Source organism: Pseudorca crassidens, chromosome 15 (genome assembly GCF_039906515.1).
Source record: "Pseudorca crassidens isolate mPseCra1 chromosome 15, mPseCra1.hap1, whole genome shotgun sequence".
Taxonomy (NCBI): domain Eukaryota; kingdom Metazoa; phylum Chordata; class Mammalia; order Artiodactyla; family Delphinidae; genus Pseudorca; species Pseudorca crassidens.
This window is the reverse complement of record NC_090310.1, coordinates 30,670,467-30,690,613: the sequence shown is the minus strand read 5'-3', so window position 1 is coordinate 30,690,613 and position 20,147 is coordinate 30,670,467. Positions and strand designations below refer to the sequence as shown.

General features: G+C 46.1%; 1 protein-coding gene across 1 annotated transcript in view; it reads right to left on the bottom strand.

The window, feature by feature from the left end:
• The window catches only part of GRIN2A (glutamate ionotropic receptor NMDA type subunit 2A), a 372,838-nt gene extending 355,961 nt beyond the window's left edge, over positions 1-16,877 (bottom strand). Inside the window, exon 1 of the mRNA XM_067706655.1 lies at positions 16,446-16,877. Coding sequence (XP_067562756.1) covers positions 16,446-16,859 — 414 coding nt within the window. The 5' untranslated portion in view covers positions 16,860-16,877. The remainder of the gene's footprint in view (positions 1-16,445) is intronic.
• Between the last annotated feature and the right edge of the window lie 3,270 nt (positions 16,878-20,147).

Sequence of the window (20,147 nt, the reverse complement as noted above, 5' to 3'; positions counted from 1 at the left end):
ACACACACCTTAAGTTCTCTGGGCCTCAATTTCTTCATCTGTAAAATGGGGATGATAATGAAACCTACTTCATCGTGCTGTTGTGAGGATGTGAAGTGTTAATATGTAGGATATATTACTGTTAGCATAGCAGGTTCTACTTTATGCGCCAAGCAAGGTGCTATACACTTTTCACAGGTAATTACTGATCTTTACAACAACCTTGCAAGATTGGTATTACTATTCATGTATTTTATAGATAAGGAAGTTGAGGCTTAGGATAGTTAAGTGACTTGCCCAAGGACACAGAGCTAGTAAGCTGAGGAGCCAGGTTTTGAGCTGTCTGGATTCAAAGCACATACTCTCACAGGATTTTCCAACAGAGGGATGCATGGCCCAGCAGTACACACACCGAGAGAATAAATACAGTAGAACTTCCTAGAGCATCACTTTCTCGTGACTCCTTGGTGAAGGGAAAAACTGACACATCTATCTGACAAGTCACTTTACAATTATTTTGGCTTTAATACCATCATAGTTACATTATGAGATGGGCTGCAAATCCCCATGAATTTCTACGATAAAGCACAGAGAGAAGGCATTTGGGGCACAGCCTGCCCTCCAGGGTATGTTTACCAGACTTTCCCCCTGTATTGGTTTCCTAAGGCTGCTGGAAAAAATTACCACAAACTTAGTGGCTTGAAGCAACACAAATTTGTTCTCTTACAGCTCTAGAGGTCCAAAGCCTGAAATGGGTCTCACTGGACTAAAATCAAGGTGTCAGTCAGAATGGCCATCATCAAAAAATCTACAAATAATAAATGCTGGAGAGGGTGTGGAGGAAAGGAAACCCTCTTGCACTGTTGGTGGGAACGTAAACTGATATAGCCACTATGGAGAATGGTATGGAGGTTCCTTAGAAAACTAAAAATAGAACTACCATATGACCCAGCAATCCCACTACTGGGCATATACCCTGAGAAAACCATAATTCAAAAAGAGTCACGTACCACAATGTTCATTGCAGCTCTATTTACAACAGCCAGGACATGGAAGCAACCTAAGTGTCCATCGAGAGATGAATGGATAAAGAAGATGTGGCACATATATACGATGGAATATTACTCAGCCATAAAAAGAAACGAAATTGAGTTATTTGTAGTGAGGTGGATGCACCTAGAGTCTGTCATACAGAGTGAAGTAAGTCAGAAAGAGAAAAACAAATACCGTATGCTAACACGTATATATGGAATCTAAAAAAAAAAAAATGGTTCTGAAGAACCTAGGGGCAGGACAGGAATAGAGACGCAGATGTAGAGAATGGACCTGAGGACATGGGGAGGGGGAAGGGTAAGCTGGGATGAAGTGAGGGAGTGGCATGGACATATACACACTACCAAATGTAAAACAGATAGCTAGTGGGAAGCAGCCGCATAGCACAGGGAGATCAGCTCGGTGCTTTGTGACTACCTAGAGGGGTGGGATAGGGAGGGTGGGAGAGAGACACAAAAGGGAGGAGATATGGGGATATACGTATATGTATAGCTGATTTACTTTGTTATACAGCAGAAACTAACACACCATTGTAAAGCAATTATACTCCGATAAAGATGTTAAAAAAAAAAAGGAAAAAAACATAAAAATAAAATCAAGGTGTCACTAGGACTGTGTTCCTTCTAGAGGCTCTAGAGGAGGATCTGTCCCCTGGCCTTTCCCAGCTGCTTAAGGCTGCCTGCATTCCTTGGTTCATGGCCCCTGCCTCCGCCTTCAAAGGAAATCACTCCAGTCTCTGCTTCTGTCATCCTATCTCATCTGACTCTCACCCAAGTCTCCCCCGTATAAGAATCCTTGTAATTACACTGGACCCACCAGATAATCCAGAAGAATATCCCCACTTGAGGATCCTTAACTTAATCATATTTGCAAAGTGCCTTTTGCCATAAAAGGTAATGTATTCACAGTTTCCAGAGATTAGGACATCTTTGGGGGACCGCTGTTCTGTGTGCCATACTCCCTAAGGCTATTGGAGTAAAACTATTTAGGAAGCACTGACGTCCTAGAAGTGTTCTAGGAAGGATCCCAAGACAAGGACTTAGTTCCTCAATGTACGAGCCCCGCTGCCAGGACAGAAACCTTACAATGAGAAGAACAAAGTCAGTCTTAGAGAAGATGGGGGTCTGGGCTCTGAGCTGGAGCATCTTAACTCCCTCCCAGTACAGGAGTAGAATTAGTGCACTAAGGAGGCTTGGAATTAAGCTTGAAGTACCACCCAACCTCTCTGTATTGGTTTGCTAGGCCTGCCATAACAAAGTGCCATAGACTAGGTGGCTTAAACAAGAGAAATTTATCTTCTCACAGTTCTGGAGGCTACAAGTCTGAGATCAAAGTGTCAGCAGGGTTGGTTTCTTCTGAGGCCTCTCTCCTTGCCTTGCAGATGGCCGTCTTATCCCTGTGTCTTTATACGGTCTTTCCTCTGTGCATGTCTGTGTCCTAATCTCTTCTTCTTATAACAACACGAGTCACATTATATTAGAACCCATTTTAACCTAAATATGACCTCGTTGTACCTTACTTACCTCTTTAAGCACCCCATCTCCAAATACAGTCACATTCTGAGGTACCGGGGGTTAGGACTTCAACATATAGTTTTTAGGGGGACAGAACTGAGCCCATAACACTCTCACAAAATAAACTCCAAAATATCCCAAGTTCCTCCTACCCTCAGATGAAGCCAGAGACATGCCTCATTTCCCTGGAAAACATTAGGATTTGAAAACCTCTATGAATCAGGATGGGGAAGGAGAATTTCCCATTCTAGAGGAGGGAGGAACGCCACAGACTCTACACGAATCAAGTACACGATCCCACTAAGGCACATCCATGGCCATCTTTTGAAAGTTGATCTTTAACAAAGCTCATTTATGCTTGGATTATTTCCAGTAGGTTACAAGTTTATTTTTGTGTTTCTGCAAGCAACCACATCACACCCCAAAACCAGAGACTGAAACAGATCCTTTCATTTAATGCCAATGAAAACAGGAGTTGCTTGGGAAGGTCTTGCCCTGGAAGACATGGAGCAAGGGGGTGGGAGGTGGGCGCCGGACGCAAAGCTGGCTTCAGCTCCCATGCCTGCCTCTTAACCATGGGAGGGAGGCATGCTTGTGGAGTACAGGTGGACAATTAACTCACAGAAGAGAAGGGAAGAGCACTGGGCTCAGAGGTAGAAGTAGAAGAAAGCACATTTCTATCCATATTTCAAGAAAGGGAACTTCGAAATGTTTTCAGCCCCACCTCCCCATTTCGGGGCATGGCTTGACATATGGCAAAGGAGACAGCCATCCTCTTTCCTGTCCTGGAAAACCACTGCACACACTTTGGCATAAAAGACATAAGAGATCTCACTACTACTCTAGTGTGATATCAAGCTGATACACACGGGTACAACCGAGATGGTTATTAACATACTGAAATGCCTGGGTTCTGACTGCCACAGCCTTCAGGGCCTTCAAGTCCCTCTGCTACTCAGCCCCTCCCTCAGGAACCGCCCCCCCCAACCTTCTCATAATCAGTCACTAGAGGACTAAAGCCTGGCACAACAAGAGCTCCAGGATATTATGAAGGAGGAGTCTGCTGTGATTCGTCACTGACTGTCCTAATCCATTTAGGCTGCTATAACAAAATACCAGAGACTGGGTGGCTTCTAAACAGATACTTCTTTCTCACAGTTCTGGAGGCTGGAAGTCCAAGATCAAGGCACCAGCAGATTCAGAGTCTAGTGAGGACCTGCTTCTTGATTCACAGACATAACTCTTCTCATTGTGTCCTCACATGGCAGAAGCTCTCTGGGGAGCTTCTCTGGGGTGTCTTTTATAAGGGTGCTGATCCCATTCATGAGGGCTCCACCCTTATGACCTAATCACCTCCCAAAGGCCGCACCTCCTAATACACTGGGGGCTAGGTTTCAACATAGGAATTTTGGAGGGATGCAAACATTCAGTTCACAAGAATGATCATGCTGTACTAGTGGTTAAGTACGTTGAAGATCCTCCACACCTGTTAATAATATCAACCCTAAATCCCTCGTACTTTCATTTAAAATTCATTTCACTGCACCCACCCCTGCCATGGAAACAGAGAACATCTATTCCCTGCCACTCATGCAATATCCCTTTCAGATTGCAGGGCACTTACTGTCACATCCTTACTCTGCCTTCACTTTTCTAGAGGAAAGAACAAACCGTGGCTTCACATCCCCACCGTGCACCACAAAGCCTGTGACATGAGCACATCTCCAGCCAACTAGGACATAGTTCTGTACCTCACCTCCTGGCAAATCTTAACAGTCAAGTCCCACAAAATGATTTTCTGCTGGGAAATTTTACATTTTAAAGCAATTCTTGAAACAACATTGATACAGACACACCGGTTGAGCAATGCCTGGTGACTAAGAATGAATAATCATAGAACTCCCTGCCAGGCTTCAAAATATTTATTATTTTTTAGAAATTCAAATTATTTCACTGTACTTTATATTGGAATCCATCATTTTCTGAGGTTTTCCATTTACACAATGAGAAACATCAAAGAGGTTAAGATGTGCAGCACCTAGGGAGTATAAAAATGTGACATGACTAAATTAAATATATTTCACAGAAGGTGTCATAAAAGACATGCAAATTAAAACAATGTGATAACATTTTCACAGAGCCAACTAGAAAAATTTTTGTTTCAAGTGCTGGCCAGAGTTAGGTGACAGAGATACTTTACCATAGCTACTGGAAATGTCAGTGGTCCAATCTTTCTGGAAACCAATTAGCAGTAAAGGACTGTTTAAAAAAATAACCACAGCTAATATAAAAGTAATCTAATAAATGCACATGTTATAGGATTTGTGAGATTCAGAGAAGTATAAAGAAAATAAAATTCACCTTTGATCATCACATCCACATCCTCATCATCCACAAACAGCTACTATTAATACTTTCATATATACCCTTCTGGTCTTTTTTTCTATATTTTATATACAAACACACATATAAAATATACATATTGATTATATAACTTCATACATAGCTTTTAATTTACTTAACATTGTATCATGTAATTAGTATGTAATTAGCATAACAAATTATTTGTAAGCATTTTTATCTGCTACATTTTCTATTCTATGGACACATCGTGATTTATTTGATAATTTAGATTTCTTCATATTTTTTGCTATTAAAAACAACACCTCGGGCAAACAGCTTTACAAGAAAAAAAGAAAAACAGTTTGTAACCATGTGTGGGGACGAATGTTAACTGGACTTATTGTGGTGCTCATTTTGCAATACATACAAATATCAAATCATTACATTGTTCACCTGAAACTAACATAATGTTATGTCAATTATGCTTCAATTTAAAAAAAGAAAAAAAGAAGAAGAGTAAGTAAGGAGAAAAAAAAAACGAGTACCAACTACCCAAGGCGAAAACCAACAGCAATTAACTAAAGTGCAATTTGACCTTAAAGCTTGGGTCTTCACCAAAGCCTGCCATTTTCAAAATCCTGTTGGTGGAAGCCATGCCCATCAGCTGGCACTAGAGCCACACCAATCATATCATTTTCTACAGCTCACACCGACTTCCCAGAGTTCTGGCTCTGTTCACTCATCAACCAACACTACATTTCCTCAGCCCCACAAATAGCTTTACAACAATTCACTTGGAAAATAAGGGGTCTTTTTTCCTTCAGCCCTAAGACTATAGACATACAAAACAATATGGATTTCAAATGCCACTCACTCTTCCTGGCCAGAATTTCCTAATGTGGAAGAGACAAGATAAAGCAGGAGACATTCCGCTGTTTGTGACAACAGAATAGAAATCGGCAAAAAGCTCAATGTTTTGATTGTGAGAACTGCGGTCCAGAAGAGAATTCAGGAGTTGTCAAAGCATCACTGGAGCCTGGCAGCCTTGAAAGACACGTTAAGAGGAGGGAAGCGGCCTCCTCCACTCCATGGCTCATCCTCTGCCACGCTGGAGGATGACCTGCAGGGCAGGCACGTGGGTCACGGCCTCTCCTGGATCAACAGTTGTTGACTTTGACTCTAGATCACAGTCCTCTAGGGCATCTTCCCTGACAAACCCCCCACCCTCAGACCTCTGAACGAGGTTCTCTTCTATATATTCTCACAGCTGCCGAACTGTCCCAATCATCAGTGCATCACTCTGGGATTTAACTGCAAGTCTCCTCCAACTAGATTCTGAGTTATTAATACATCGAAGCAAATAACGTGATCACAGATATTATCTACAGAACATTCGGGCCCAGGTTAACAGGCTCAAAAAATGTTTGAAGCATGAACGTGTTCATAAACCAGTAAGTAAATCAATTCCAAGGAGCTTATGAATGGGTTTCTGAGGGTCTGTGTGCCCCTGAAATTGCACATAATATTGAACGCATGCTCTTGAATATGCATTCCTCTGAGGAGGGCCCATAACTCTCATTAGCCTATAAAGTGATCGTGACACCCCACCACCACCAAAATCACTCCATATTATCTTAAATTCCTTGGGTGAGTAGGCAGGCCTAGCTTTGAGCGTGAGTTTTTATTTTGCTTGGGAAAAATAGGCACAGTTGGGGACCAATTTAAAGTGACTAACCTCTTTCAAGTCAGTGAGATTTAAAAGAGGAAAGGATCCTTGTACCATACCAACTTCAGCAAAAAAGTACAAAGGGAAACAAACTACCATTCCAATTAACATTTTTCCTCTTTGAATTGGTAACATGGTCACCTCCATGGAGAGAATAGGGCAACTGAGGATCTGCCGTGCATTCATTAAGCAAATATTCTTTCTCTGAATGATGCATTGTATTATTTGGAATTTTTTTTTACTCTTCACGTGAGTACCTGTTTCTAATAAATGAATAATTAGAAAGAAAACATATCCATTTCCATCTCATGGAAAGTTGTAAAATTTGAACAGAAAGGCAAAGCGTTTGGAAAGAATTTGGGGTTGTGTTTCTTCCTTGGGAGATGTGAGGGGAAAACAGAAAAAGCGGATAAACAATGGAATAGTACCCAGAGCAATTTCAGCCATAAGCAAATGTTCAAAACACAGGGGAGTACAACAGACAAAGGATAATTACCCAACTGAAAAATCAGAGAGAGGTCTGGCTATCTCTTTAGGGTACAAAAGTATTACCACAGTAACAGGTGCAAAAACATGAATATACTTTAATAAATAATTATGACTAACTGAATGCAACTGCGAAAACTTCCCTTTTCAAGATCATTGGCAATTATTCTAAACATCGTCTTCTGAGATGTGCTTCTTAGCCAAACACATTTCCACTAGTAAATACGACGCCGGCTGACCTACTTACGTTTATATTTATATATGTGTGTGTGTTGATATATACATAGGTTTTCTGCTTTTCAAATATGGTCTACCCTTCAGGATGATGTAAAGTCCTTTGGGGATTTGAGGTGATGATGCAGGGATCATAAATTCCTCCCCCATGCCGGGCACATTTATACTGAATTACTCACACTTACAGAAAGTGAAGATGTTGGTTTTCAGCCAAATCCAAGGCCCTGAAGTACCAGGATTTGGGGTTTTTAAGAGGTGGCCCAATCCAATCTCGCCAACGTGAGTCTGACTCTCTATCCTGCTCCTGGCAGTCATTCTCGGCTCAGTCAGGTCCAACAGATACATTATTCTATGAAACATCACAGTCTTCTATTAGAGACCTAATTGCCAAAGCTTATTCTTCATAACAACCTTATAATTTCATCCTCTGGAATCAGTTCTTTCCCCAGAACAAAAAAATTCAAAAACATTAAGACTTAACCTTCTTAATTTGTAAAGGGGTTGTAATACCCCTTGTAACAGCCCATGGGGTATTTGAGCGCATCTCTCACGTCCTCTCTGAGATTTCTCTTCTCCAGGCTGAACTTTCCTAAATATTTCTTCTGAGACTCTTATCATATGTTATTTAGATACTACAAAACCTGGAGGCTCTTCCTCTGGGCACACTGAAGTTTTTCAACATTCATCATCAAATATTACCCCCAAGAACTAAGTCAAGTCTACAGATAATGGTGTTAGTGTTGCTGGAGACAGCATCTGGTGTACCAGGTTAGCCACTGCTCCTACACCTCTGCTAACAGAAGCAAATTTTGCTCCAGTGACAATTATCCATTCTTAGAGAAGAATCTTTATTATTAATCTCTATCAGTGATGTTCAAGGGGTGGCACATGACCCAGTTCTGGCCAATGAAATATAAGAGGAAGTCTGCTCTGCTGAAAGGATAGAGGGCCTAGAAGAAAGCTTCTTTTCTCTCTCTTTTCTTCCTTTTATGAATGCTGGTATGTGAAGATGTGATGGCTGGAACAGAAGCAGCCATCTTGTGACCAAGATGAACCAGCAGCTGAGCAACGCAAAGTAGAAGAATGGAAAGGACCAGAGCCCTTGATGGGTTATTGCGATACTAAACTAGACCTGGGGCTCCTTGTTAAACAATAAAACTAAATGTCTTAATAGTTTAAGCCAGCATTGGTCAAATATTCTGCGACTTGGAACAGAAGGTACTCCTAACAACAGAAAAGGTATAATGGAAATATTACCTCTTTGGATTTGAACATTATATTTCTGGAGATGTGGCCTTTACTTTTTTAAGAGCCCTATCACTCCTTGGGATCTCCTGAGCACCTGGTCAATGCAAAACAAATGAGCAACTAAACAAAAACCCTGTAACTGAGGATCACAGTTTCAAATGCTTGCAGAGACGATGCAGTTAACATAAATATGTGAATCTGGCTAGATGTGAGATAACAGGGAGCAAGGAGGGCTGTAGGGAACTTGAAAATGCATACCTCTCCCAAAGACATTAAAATTCAAGCATTTTAAAGTACTATGCTGGTGAAATAAAATACTAATGCATCTATGAGCCACATTCAGCAGGCAGTCCACCGGTTCATGACCCTTACAAAAATCAATCTCAAGTGAGTTGGAAAGTCACATCTCCCCCTTCCTGTAAGAATGTACATCCTTCTTAAACCCTTCAGTGCAGTCTATAGTATGGGTTCACCATTTCGTTCTGGAAAGACAGTTTTGCATTTTAATTCCATCATCCAACATCTTAATCATTTCAATTAAGGCAATCAGATTATTAACATCAAAATCTATTGCCCTCTTGAATCTAAGCCCCTTCCCTAAACCAACTGGATTTGCAATCATTACCTTGAAAGGATAACAAAATAAGAGCAAAAGAATAAGATCACAAGGCTTCTTTAATCAAATATCTTTGGGGCTGCCAGGGTCCTCAGGCTATCTCAGAGCCACTTAATCCTTGGCAGAAAGAGAATGAGAAACTATATATGTCCACACCCTAAAGCCCTAAGCCCAGTGCAAACATGTGTTCCAATTGGTGTAGTTACTTACGGTAAAGGTCACTGAGACGGTCTCCTCTCACAGTCACTTTCACACTGGCCACACTTAGTCTTCCGTTTGCCAGGATAAAGCTCAAGCAAGTCTTAAGAACTCAAAAAAAGCTTCTGGTTGTCCCAGTTAAGAAAATATGAATCATTTCATGTTGGACTCTCCACTTCTAAGAGCTCTATGAGAGTCATTCCCAGTTTCTTGCAGGGAATACCCTCACATCACCACATCACCCTTCAGGCTGTTATAATATTATTATAATATATAATATATGATAATATGATAATATTATCATTTTATTATAATAACCCTTCTGGTTATTAAAAAGTACATGTACTTTGGAGAAAAACAAAAACCACACAGTAACAGTAGCATTCCTATAGTAAGTATTTATTATGAGTCAAGCACTAAGCTACATATTCTATATCCAGTATCTCATTTAAATCTCACAACTCTAAGAAGCAAGTACTATTATTGTCCCCATTTTAAAGATGAAGACACTGAGGCTCAGAGACATTAAGGAACTTCCCCATGAGCACCCGGCACCTGAATTTAAACCCAGACATTCTAACTCAAGGTCCAACTTATAATATTAACCGTGCTATAATGCCATTTTTTAAAAGATGAAAACAGCCATGAATCTACCCCTCAAAGATAACTACGGCTCACATTTTGGTGTGTTTCTTCCCAGTCTTTTCTTGAAGGTGATAAAATTTTCAGAGCTAGAAAGAGGCTTAGAGATAATATCTCCCTAAACTCTCATTTCACAGAAGGAGAAGTTGAGGTAGAGAAAGCTGAAGAGCCTTTCTCAAGGTCACACTGCTGTTTGGAAACGGAATTTAGGTCGTCAGATTTGTTGTCCAAGGTATTCTGGGGTCTTCTGACTTGAGTTGGTTGATAGTGGCTTCCTAGAGGACCGTGTTGAGAAGGATTTAAGGCCTGTGGCCGAAAAGGACAAAATGCTACAGTAGGTCAGTGATGGTGGCCATGAAAGTAGCGGCACGGCCGTGTGCACACCCCAAATTTGCCACCTCCCAAGGAGCAGTCCTGGGAGAGAAGAAGAATGATCGGGAAAGGCCCTCTTAACAAAGACCACCTACTTTCTTCACCAACATCAGGGGTCTCAAACCCCAGTGCCTTCAGGACCAAGTCCGTAACATAAATGAGTGAAGTGGGCAAGTTGGAGCCTAAAGAAAGGATGAGCGCCAGCCCCATCTAAGGAGGGAGGGACGCTATTCATCTCCAGCAAACTATCACCGTGGGGAGAAGTAAGCCCAATGTTACCAGGCCTTCTGATTTTTCCAAAGAGGCATGAAATTTGGATTTTTTTTAAAATGTGATATCACCTAACTTTAAAATGCTGGCAACTAATTCAAATTTAAATAATTAAGGGGGAGTGCAGAACAAACCAAACACATTAGTTAACAACATTATAACTGTTCCTTTTCATGATGGCCTTATCAGAAGCCACCAACACCCTATTACAAACCTGAGACCCTCTCTCTCTCATTTTCTCTCTCTTTCTCCCCCTCGCTCTACCTAGAGAAGCACTTTCCATCTGAGGCTACCAAAGAGAAGATGAACCCTCCAACCCCACCAGACCACATCTATCAAGGGTCCAAGTGATTGCCAGTGACCCCCAAAGGTAATCACGTGGGAAGGTAATCATGTGGGAAGGTAATCATGCCTCTCAGGGTGATGCCTGTTGCTCTCCAATGCCTTCTGTGAGGAGGAGTGGATGACTGCATCTGACACGCCTCCCCACTCTCCCAGGAACTACCCGATGCCTTTAGAGCAGGAGCTGAGCGGGCTCCACCAACATTCTGATGTGCAGGTCTCCCCTTTCCATGATCTTTGTGTGTTTAATGGGAAGGCCCGTCACTCACATCCAAACTCAGAGCTGCCAGGTTACAAGAGCACCAACCTCCTGCAGATGAGCTGTTACCCAGCAATGCTACACAGGCCTTTCATATGGAAGCCCCCAATTTCTGTTAATCCCCAGGATGGCTAGTGATTATCTGCCCACTAGAGAGAAGAGGAGACTTGGCACACACCTATGAAATCAGTCAGCATTTGGGAACAAACACTGCATGGAAAGCCCTAACCCACAGCATGGTAAAAGTTCTTCCAGAAACTGCAGTAAGCTGGCATTGAAACCAATGACTTGACTCATTCAACCACCAAATATTTACCAAGAAACAAATGCAAAAAGCAAGATCAGTGCAAGGTGCCAAAAAGAACATACATGTGGACCATAAATCAACCTTACTAAAGGTAGAAAAAAACAGAACAGTTCAAATAACTGTGGTATAAACAGAACATTCTGCAGCCATTTAAAATCATGTTTTAGAAGTTTATTTAATGATAAGGGAAAATTCCAAGAATACATAATCAAGTTTGAAAAAAAATAAAAGCAGGTTGTGAAGTATAACTGGGTCAAAATCAGAGTGAACACATTCAGTAACCCCCCTCTTCCGCTCCTAAGGCATAGAATTTATAGATAAATCTTTAGATATTTCACAATTTATATAGTGCTGCTTGAAAATAAAGGAATCACAGATCGAAAATGGAGGGGACTCTCTAAAAATAAATGAATCAGAAGATGAGGCTCTACAATTTCAGGAGGAATCAAAGTCTGTGGGGGAATGGGTCTGATATGAGCCATGGGAGCAGAGGTCCCAACATCCACCCAGGGGAGAAGGGGCAGAACTGGACAGAGAACCATGCTGCTAGCTGTGAATAAGGATGGAACGTCTGCAGCATCCACCACAAGTCACAGCCACAAGGATGCCCCTGTAAGCACGGGGCCAAAATAAAATCACCTACGTGAGACGAGGACCTAAGCCTGCATCACAGAGTATATAGAGCAGAAAGAGAGCTCTGAGCTGAGCTGTTGACAGGAGCTCTGGTTTACAAGCACACACGCTTACAGATATAGGGCAGAAGAAGCCATAAAACTGCCTTGAAAATAAGTTCACAAACAAAAATTAGAGAACATATGAGGATATCCAATGATCAGACTCTACAAAATGGAAGACTTCACACCGGAAGAAGAGAAGATGCTAGAGCAATCAGAGAAGGACTTCATAATAAGTATTTTTTAAATCCTCAAAGGCACAGAGAAGGGATTTACAACACAAAGTGAAAAGAGTTTTTCATAAAACAAAACTAATCAAAAGCAGGAAGGTATGAAAAGGGACCATTATGTATCTTAGAAATAAAGCGAACCATTGTTGAAATTTAAAACTCCACAGATAGGCAAAATAATAAACCAGACACAAATGAAAAGAGCTGGCTAACTGGAATATAGAATTGAGGAAACATAGCACAAACATATCACAGAGAGAGAACTTAAAAAAATGTTTAAGATACATGGAGAATTGACTGAGAAACTACACAGACAGAGAAAAGAAAGAATGTTAGAGAGGAAACATCCAACAGATAATGGCTGAGATTCTTCCAGAATTCAAGAAAAATCTGGATCTTCTAAGAAAGCCCAAAGGATTCAATGTACAATAAACAAAACAATATGTACATACAATACAATCCTGAATTTAAAACTAAATACATAGAGCTTAAAAGGAAACAGACCCAAGTGTCCACAGTGGTTACCCGTGGTGATAAGATTTAAAGGGAGATTTTTATTTTCTTCTTTAAGCTTTAATATACTTTCTAAGTGCTCTATAATGAAAAGAATTATTTTTGTAAGCTGTCTGTGTTGGAGGAATATCATTATTTCAAATATACATATTCACTTTTTAAAAAATCTGTCCTCAAGGAACTTACACTCCAGTAGAGGAGATGAGGTATGTATAGAAATAATATATAAAGCAAAACCCACACAGTAACTGACATGGATGGATGCAGCTAAAATGTAAGCCTTACCTTCTCCCCCATGAAGCAGTTAGGAATAAGGGGGAAGGGGAGGAGGAGGGGAGGACGCTCAGCAGAAATGTACAGGTCTAGCATCTGCGCCTGATCTACCAGGGGCTGGTACTACAACCAGAGTGTATTTCATGTGAACGGGATCAAAATGGCCAAACCAAGATAACATTAGAACTTTATCTACATTAAGCATTATTCTCGCCTCTAAATTAATTATATTTCAAGACCACCCAGTGATAAAAGCAAAAATTAACATCTCCGTTGTAAATTAACCATAGAAATCTGCCACTTAGCACATTTTCTATTATTACAAAGCTTTGTTCTTTTTTTCAAGGGTCAAGAAGACTGAGGAAAAGGTAAAAACTGTGGGGAGAGGCTCACTTTAACTGATAATCAAATTAACTGTCATTGTAATCCACAGGGACACTATCATGTTACCAATTTAGATGTGCAAACAACACAGGTATGTTCTGGGCTTTACCGAATGAGCATCATCTTAAGAGGGGACAGAGAGGTCTTATCGGTTTGGGGAGATTCAGATTCTGTGGCCATAACACCACTGGCACACCCAACCAAACAAGATGGAGTTTTAGGCAATGCCCACGATGCTCCTTCAGAGCCAAATAAACTGCACTCAGCATTCAGCTCCGCAAGAAACAGGTGGCAAAGGCACAAGCCAACTCAATGTGTTACTAATGGAAGGAAGGGCTGTTCATATCTCAGACAATCTCTTTCCTTTTTTTAACACAACCAGGTTTCTCAAAATACCACTCTTTAACTCAACTCCTCTCAACATCACCTGTACATCCCACACATGGGACCCAACATACACCCAATGTTATCCCACTGACTTCCCTGATTCCCTGCCATCAAGACCAACTTGGAAAGCCCCAACAATAATGAGGAATATCCAGTTCCTTTCACCATTTTTGAGCCAATGGACCCTTTCATTCCTCTCCTCTCCATCCCTCTTAAATCCCTCTCTAATCTTGACCTCTCTGAAAATGACCTCTCATCTTCCTCTTGCCCCTTCCTGATTCCCTTTTTCTTCTTTACTCTTAAGTGGGGTCACACTCTTGTCCAATCCCCATAAGGCAGTTTCATTCTACAGGAGGGGAAGATGCTTCCACCCATACTCCCTGGACTTCTCAAAACTCCCTTCCTAGTACCCCCTTCAAGGGAAAAGCAACTGCTGGTCTAGTAAGTCAGAGCCTGACATGGACAGGGTCACTGCATATGAAGGGGATGCTCAACTATAAGTCCACTTCTTTTCCTACTTCTTTGCCTACAGTTGGATGGCTAAGTCAGGTAAGAGCCGAGCCCCACACCTGCCAGCCCAGCCTAAGCCTCAAGTCACTTCTCCAATTCATTTTTTACCATATTTCTCCAATGATTGTGCTGGGCCCTAGTCTATCCAGAAATTTCACTTTCAAATTTGGCTACTGTTTTTTGGAGGCTGTTGCTCCTTCCGTCAAAACTTCAGAAGGGAGACGAATTGGTGGCAATATTTAAATCCCAAAATCACACTCCAAAACACTGCTGGACAATGCTATTCTTCTCCTTCTTCAGGCCTTCATCAGAAACCAGAGGGCCAGAAAACCAGAGATCTAGTTCCATCACACACCAGGTGGTCTTAGCTACGCCTTTAATTGCTCTATGCCTCAGTCTCTTCATCTGAAAGTTACAGGATGCGCTAATGGCCTTGCCAGTTCTGAAATGGTCATATATCAGTGGCAGGACATGGCTGTTCCCTATTTTTTTAATCCCAGAATGGAGCCCCCAAAACTGAGAGATGGCTGGGAAAATACTCAACCACACATAGGAATCCTGCTAGGCTGCAAACCATTTAAAATGAATGTTTAATAAGATACTGCATCAGTTGTGTACTTCGGCTGAATGTGCTGCAGCCCAGGAGACCTGAAAGAATTAATACGGTTCCCAAAGGAGCTGGTGGGAATTGCTAAGGCAGAAGCAGAATCTGATTTGATGAATGTAAAAGTGCTTTGAGAGTGTCAGAAGAAAAGTGCTATGACAAATGTCTGCTTGCTCCATTAGGATGTCTCCTGCTATCTAAGGAACATGCTACAAGAAGGTCTCAGGTCTGGGGACCACGGCACACAAGTACACTCACCCTTCTCTTCCTGATCCCCTCCATTTCTTTCCCGGGGCTTAGATAGAGGCACAGAGCACCCACAACACCAACCCTTCCCTTTTTTCTCATTCTTCACCTTGCTTCACCTTTCCCACCTGCACTTCTGTACAATTCTCAAACTGGGCCCTCAAAACATCTCAGTCAAATCTTCAAACCTCTCTCCCCTCTTCTCCACAGAAACACTCCCAGCTGGTCCACAGAAAGACCCTCCCTCTCACTCTAAGCCAAGAGATCTGGACACACCTTCCTTCATTCTGACACCCTCCGACTACCTTATCAAAACCCATCCTTGGGAGCCAACCCCTCCATCTGAGGGCCTTGGAGCCCCTGTCAGTCCCTCGCAAGGAACATGTAGGAAAACACCAGACCCTCCATGCTCTGGGTCTGCAGTCAGTTCTCCCACTCACGGCCACTCCCCTGGAGAGACACGGTCCTGTGTGCCTTTAGCCCAGGGCTTCTCAAACTTTCCACCCTATTTCCCCTAATTGTAGAGATCTATGGAAACATGACATTTCTCTGCCTTTTTCTGCTTTACCTAAAAACTTTGCATTTTATTCTACAACATTCCCATGTTTGATCCTTTAAAAATAGTTTTAGCTGCTTACCACCATAGGGGGAAAAAATAGACATTTTCCACAACACAAACAGGTAAAACTGATATTATAGGAATATAAGCCTTATTGCTTCACGTGCTCCCGAGCTCATCTCTGTGCACTATTTGGAAATCTCCAAGCATTCCACCACCCCACCATACTTTTGCATTTCCTGAGTTCTTCCTGGCACACCCACGGTGTCTCTGAGTACCCAACTTTCAGAAGCAAGGTAATAAGCATTTCCATTCAATTCCAGGTTAAAGAGGCAGGACCTGGTTCTCACCAGGGTCAGTGGTCACAACCCCCTTTCAGATTAAGACAGAGATCAGGAGCTCCCGAAGACCTGCGGTGGCCACCATATGATTGGCACATGCTCCAGTCCTGGCAGCCCATCACCTCCCAGCCTTACCTTGTCAGCCATGATCATAGATGAGCCCCCGTGGATGCCCAGGATGGGGATGAAAGTCTGCGAGGAGATAAAATCCAGCATCTGGGCCACAGCCTCCTGGTCGGTATCGTCTCCAAACACCAGGCCGTGGATGCGCGCCCCTGACATGAGGTCACACACGTGCGTGATGAGGCTCTTCGGGTCCGTGCGGTTCATCAGCAGTGCTACGACGTTCAGGTCCAGGGGCAGCCCTGCTGCCTGCTCAGGGCCCCAGAGGTTTCGCAGTTCACGCTCCGTCACGTCGTGGCTGTGACCCAGCAGCACTGCGATGTTCAGCGCCGGGGGACCCTTCTCCGCCGCCGCGCCCTGCGCCGGACCGCGCCAGACCAGAAGGGCCGGCAGCACCAGCAGGGTCCAATAACCCAGTCTGCCCATAGTCGCCACTTACGGTCCCTGCAAGGTGGAGAGCAAGAGTGAGGGCCGCGGTGTGCGAGGGTTCTAGACGGAAGGATTTACCGACCCAGCCCCTTGCTCTAGGAGCCAGGTATAGAAAGCACCCCAGCGAGAGCTGTTGGAGTCACTGAATCCATTCCCCATCCTCGAAGCCATCCACGTCCCTTGACCCATCTCCAACTCTATCCACAACTCCAATCCGAGCTAATTCTCCGTATCTGTCCCTAAATCCATCTTCGCATTCAGCCTCCTCTCCATCTCCGACTCTACCCACGTCTCCCACCGCACCCGCCAAGTGGGACCACTTGGATCACTGCCCCTGAAAGTAAGCTCACACCCCGCCCCCTGCTCACTGGGAGCAAACTACAAGCCAGCCCCGGCATGCGGAGGCTACAGAGCGACTCCGCAACCCTGCTCCTGCTCTAAGCTAGTTGGCTGACCCCGCCCCCTGCGAACCCGCGGGGTTCAGCACCCACCTGCTCCACTGGACACCCGCAGCAGACCCCGCACCTCTCCTTCAGGGTACACCCTAAGCACATGGAAGTGAGGACGCTCGCTTGTGTGCCCGAGAATCCCGCGTGCCTGGGGGAAACTTAGGGTCTGCCCCACCTTGCGCAGAGGGGCCATGAAGCGATTTTCACTCCAGTGCAAGCAGCCCTAGGACCAGCCCCCTACACGCACGCGTGCACACGCGCGCGCATATGTACACACACACACTCTCTCTCTCACGCGCGCCATGTGCAATGCAGAATTCTGGAGACCAGGCACGTTCCCCCAGCAGACCGACGCGTGGGAGCTGGCAAAGAACGTGCGTGGTGGGGGGGGCGGAGGGGCGGGGGAAGCTTGGCTCCCAAGAAGCTCTCCGACGGACGTGAACTGTACAGCGCTCCCCCACTCACCACCCCAGGCTTTCCACTTCAGGTTCTGTTACCAAGTCTTAGGTGCACGTGGGCAGTGGGCTGCACACCTTTACAGGCACGCGCGTATTTCTGCGCACATCCGCACGCCGCAATAGGGGAGCCCACGGCCATCCGGAGTCCGCACATGTCCTCAGCCAGTGCACATACGTGTACCGCGCCAGGTGCACAGCCGCGCCTGTCTGCAAATACCAGCACAGTCGTGCACCCGAGCACTGGCACGCGCCCCTCGAGCCGGGTGCTGCTGAAACCAGGGGAAGTTAGGGCGAACTCGCACCGGCCTCGGCGTTCTTCGGCTGAAGCACCGCGAGCGCGGAGCCGCAGCGCCCCCTGGTGCTCCTCCCGCGCCTTGCTACCGGTGCTCCCTCTCCCGCTTTCTCTCTCCCTCTTTCCCCAGATCTTTTCTCCCGCTCTTCCTCCGGTCGAGTCTTCCTTCTCCCTGGCCCACCGAGCCTAGGTCTCCCGCTGGGACGTACCTGTAGCCGGAGAAGGTCGAGGATGCAGTGGGGCGCGCTGCGCGCACGAGCATCTCGGCTGCCTCAGCAGCCACCGGGTTTAGCGGGTTACCGCATGCTGCGGCCCCCGCGCGCTCCACTGGCTGTCCCGCGCTGTCCGCATCGCCCCCACGGGGGGCGGCTATCCCAGCCGGAGGCTCTGCATCAGGGCTCTACCAGGGCAGAGAAGAGACGGAGAGGCAGGGTCAGCCCACGGGCCGGGGGAGAAGGATGGGGGGACAGGCTGCAGTCTGCAATGCTCACAGCCCCTCTGTGCGCACAGGAGTCTCGACCGGAGATGTGAAGCTGAAGCTCCGTGCCCGAGACGCCCCCAGTGCGGATCCTAAGACCCTGTGGCCGAAATGGAGAGCTCCACTCTGGGGCGCACAGGAGAACCCGAGCCCCAGGTTGGCCACCCTCGAGAAGCTAACACAGCACCTCTACCCTCACCCCCTGCCACCTCCCCGGCGCCGGCTGCTGGGAGTTGTGCGGCCAGGAGCTGCTCAGCAAGGGGTGGTAGGGAAAGAAAGAGGAGGGAATGGGGGTTGAGTGGGGGGGCTGGCTGAGTTTGCGATGTGCCGGCAGGGGGAGAGGGGGAGGGAAGGACTCCGGCTCCCGCGGTACCGGATCCCCGAGGGAGGTGCGATCTTTCCCACGCAACGACCCTCTTGCGGTCCTGCCGCCCCCTCCTATCAAGGCCTCCCACCGTCCTCTTCCCAAAGGGGCCGCCCAGGCCCCGCGTCCCGCACCGGCACTCACCGCAGCCTCTCTCCACATAGTTCTCAGCAGTGGCCGCCCCTGGTCATCTCCAGGGCTGATGGCTGCGGCCGCGACTCTCAGCGCTCACCCGACCCCATGCTCCGGCTAAGCCCTCGGCGCCTCCCTCCAAGAGCCTGAGCTCGGCTTCCTGCCCCACTCCGGACAGTAGCTGCCCGATCCTCTGAGCGCGCCCGAGAGCCCTCTCCGCAGCCCAGGCTCCGGGCTGGTGCGTGTGTGAGGGCGAGTGTGTGTGTGTGTGTGTGAGTGGATGTGGGAGCGCGCGCGCGCGCGTGTGGCCGGGGATCCCCGCGGTCCCCGGCTGAGAGAGGTGCGCGCGGGGGAAGGCAGCTCTCTCTAGCCCTTAGCTGCGAGGCCAGCTCCGCGCCAGGCGTTCGTTCAGCTTCCGACTCCCCGGCGGGAGTCCGGAGAGCTCCTGATCACCCTGGTTCACAGGACTGGCAAAACCGGGCTCCCGAGGCGTGCTTCTGCTGCGGTCGCCTCAGAGGAAGAGGAGGAGGAAGGCAGGGGCGCCCCCACGCCAACTTGGGGACTTGTTCTCAGTCGGCGAGACGCAGCAGCCCCCGCGAAAGCCCGACAGGCTTGGAGCTCAGGCGGGCCAAAGAGTCTCCCGTCAGCAGCCGCCCCCCGCGGAGGCCGGTGGAGGCAGACCTCGCAGTCCCCCCGCAGCCGCAGCGGCGCAGAGAGCGGCCACCGGCTTCCGGAGCGCACGGCGGCGTTAAGGCCAGGATAGGCGGCTGGCTGGAGGCGGGGGCGCCTGCGGAGGCGCGCGCCGCTGTCCTTCGTGCTGAAACCACGCTCTCCGCCCGCTCCCGGGTGTCTGGTGCGGCTGAGGAATCAATTATTCAGATCTTCGTTACCGCTTCCTCCTCCCCCAGTGCCTCGCGCTGGGTGCAGCAATCCCCCTCCACGCACAGGCGCGCCGACACACACACACCACAGAATCTGCTCCAATGCTTCTCCCTGTGCCTCGCCACCCCCGAACAGGAACCCACTCCTCTGATCTCAGGGAGCCAGAATCCTAAAACTAAAGACAGCTCTATATCCTCCACTTGCTTCTTTCTTGTTTTCTAAGTTATACC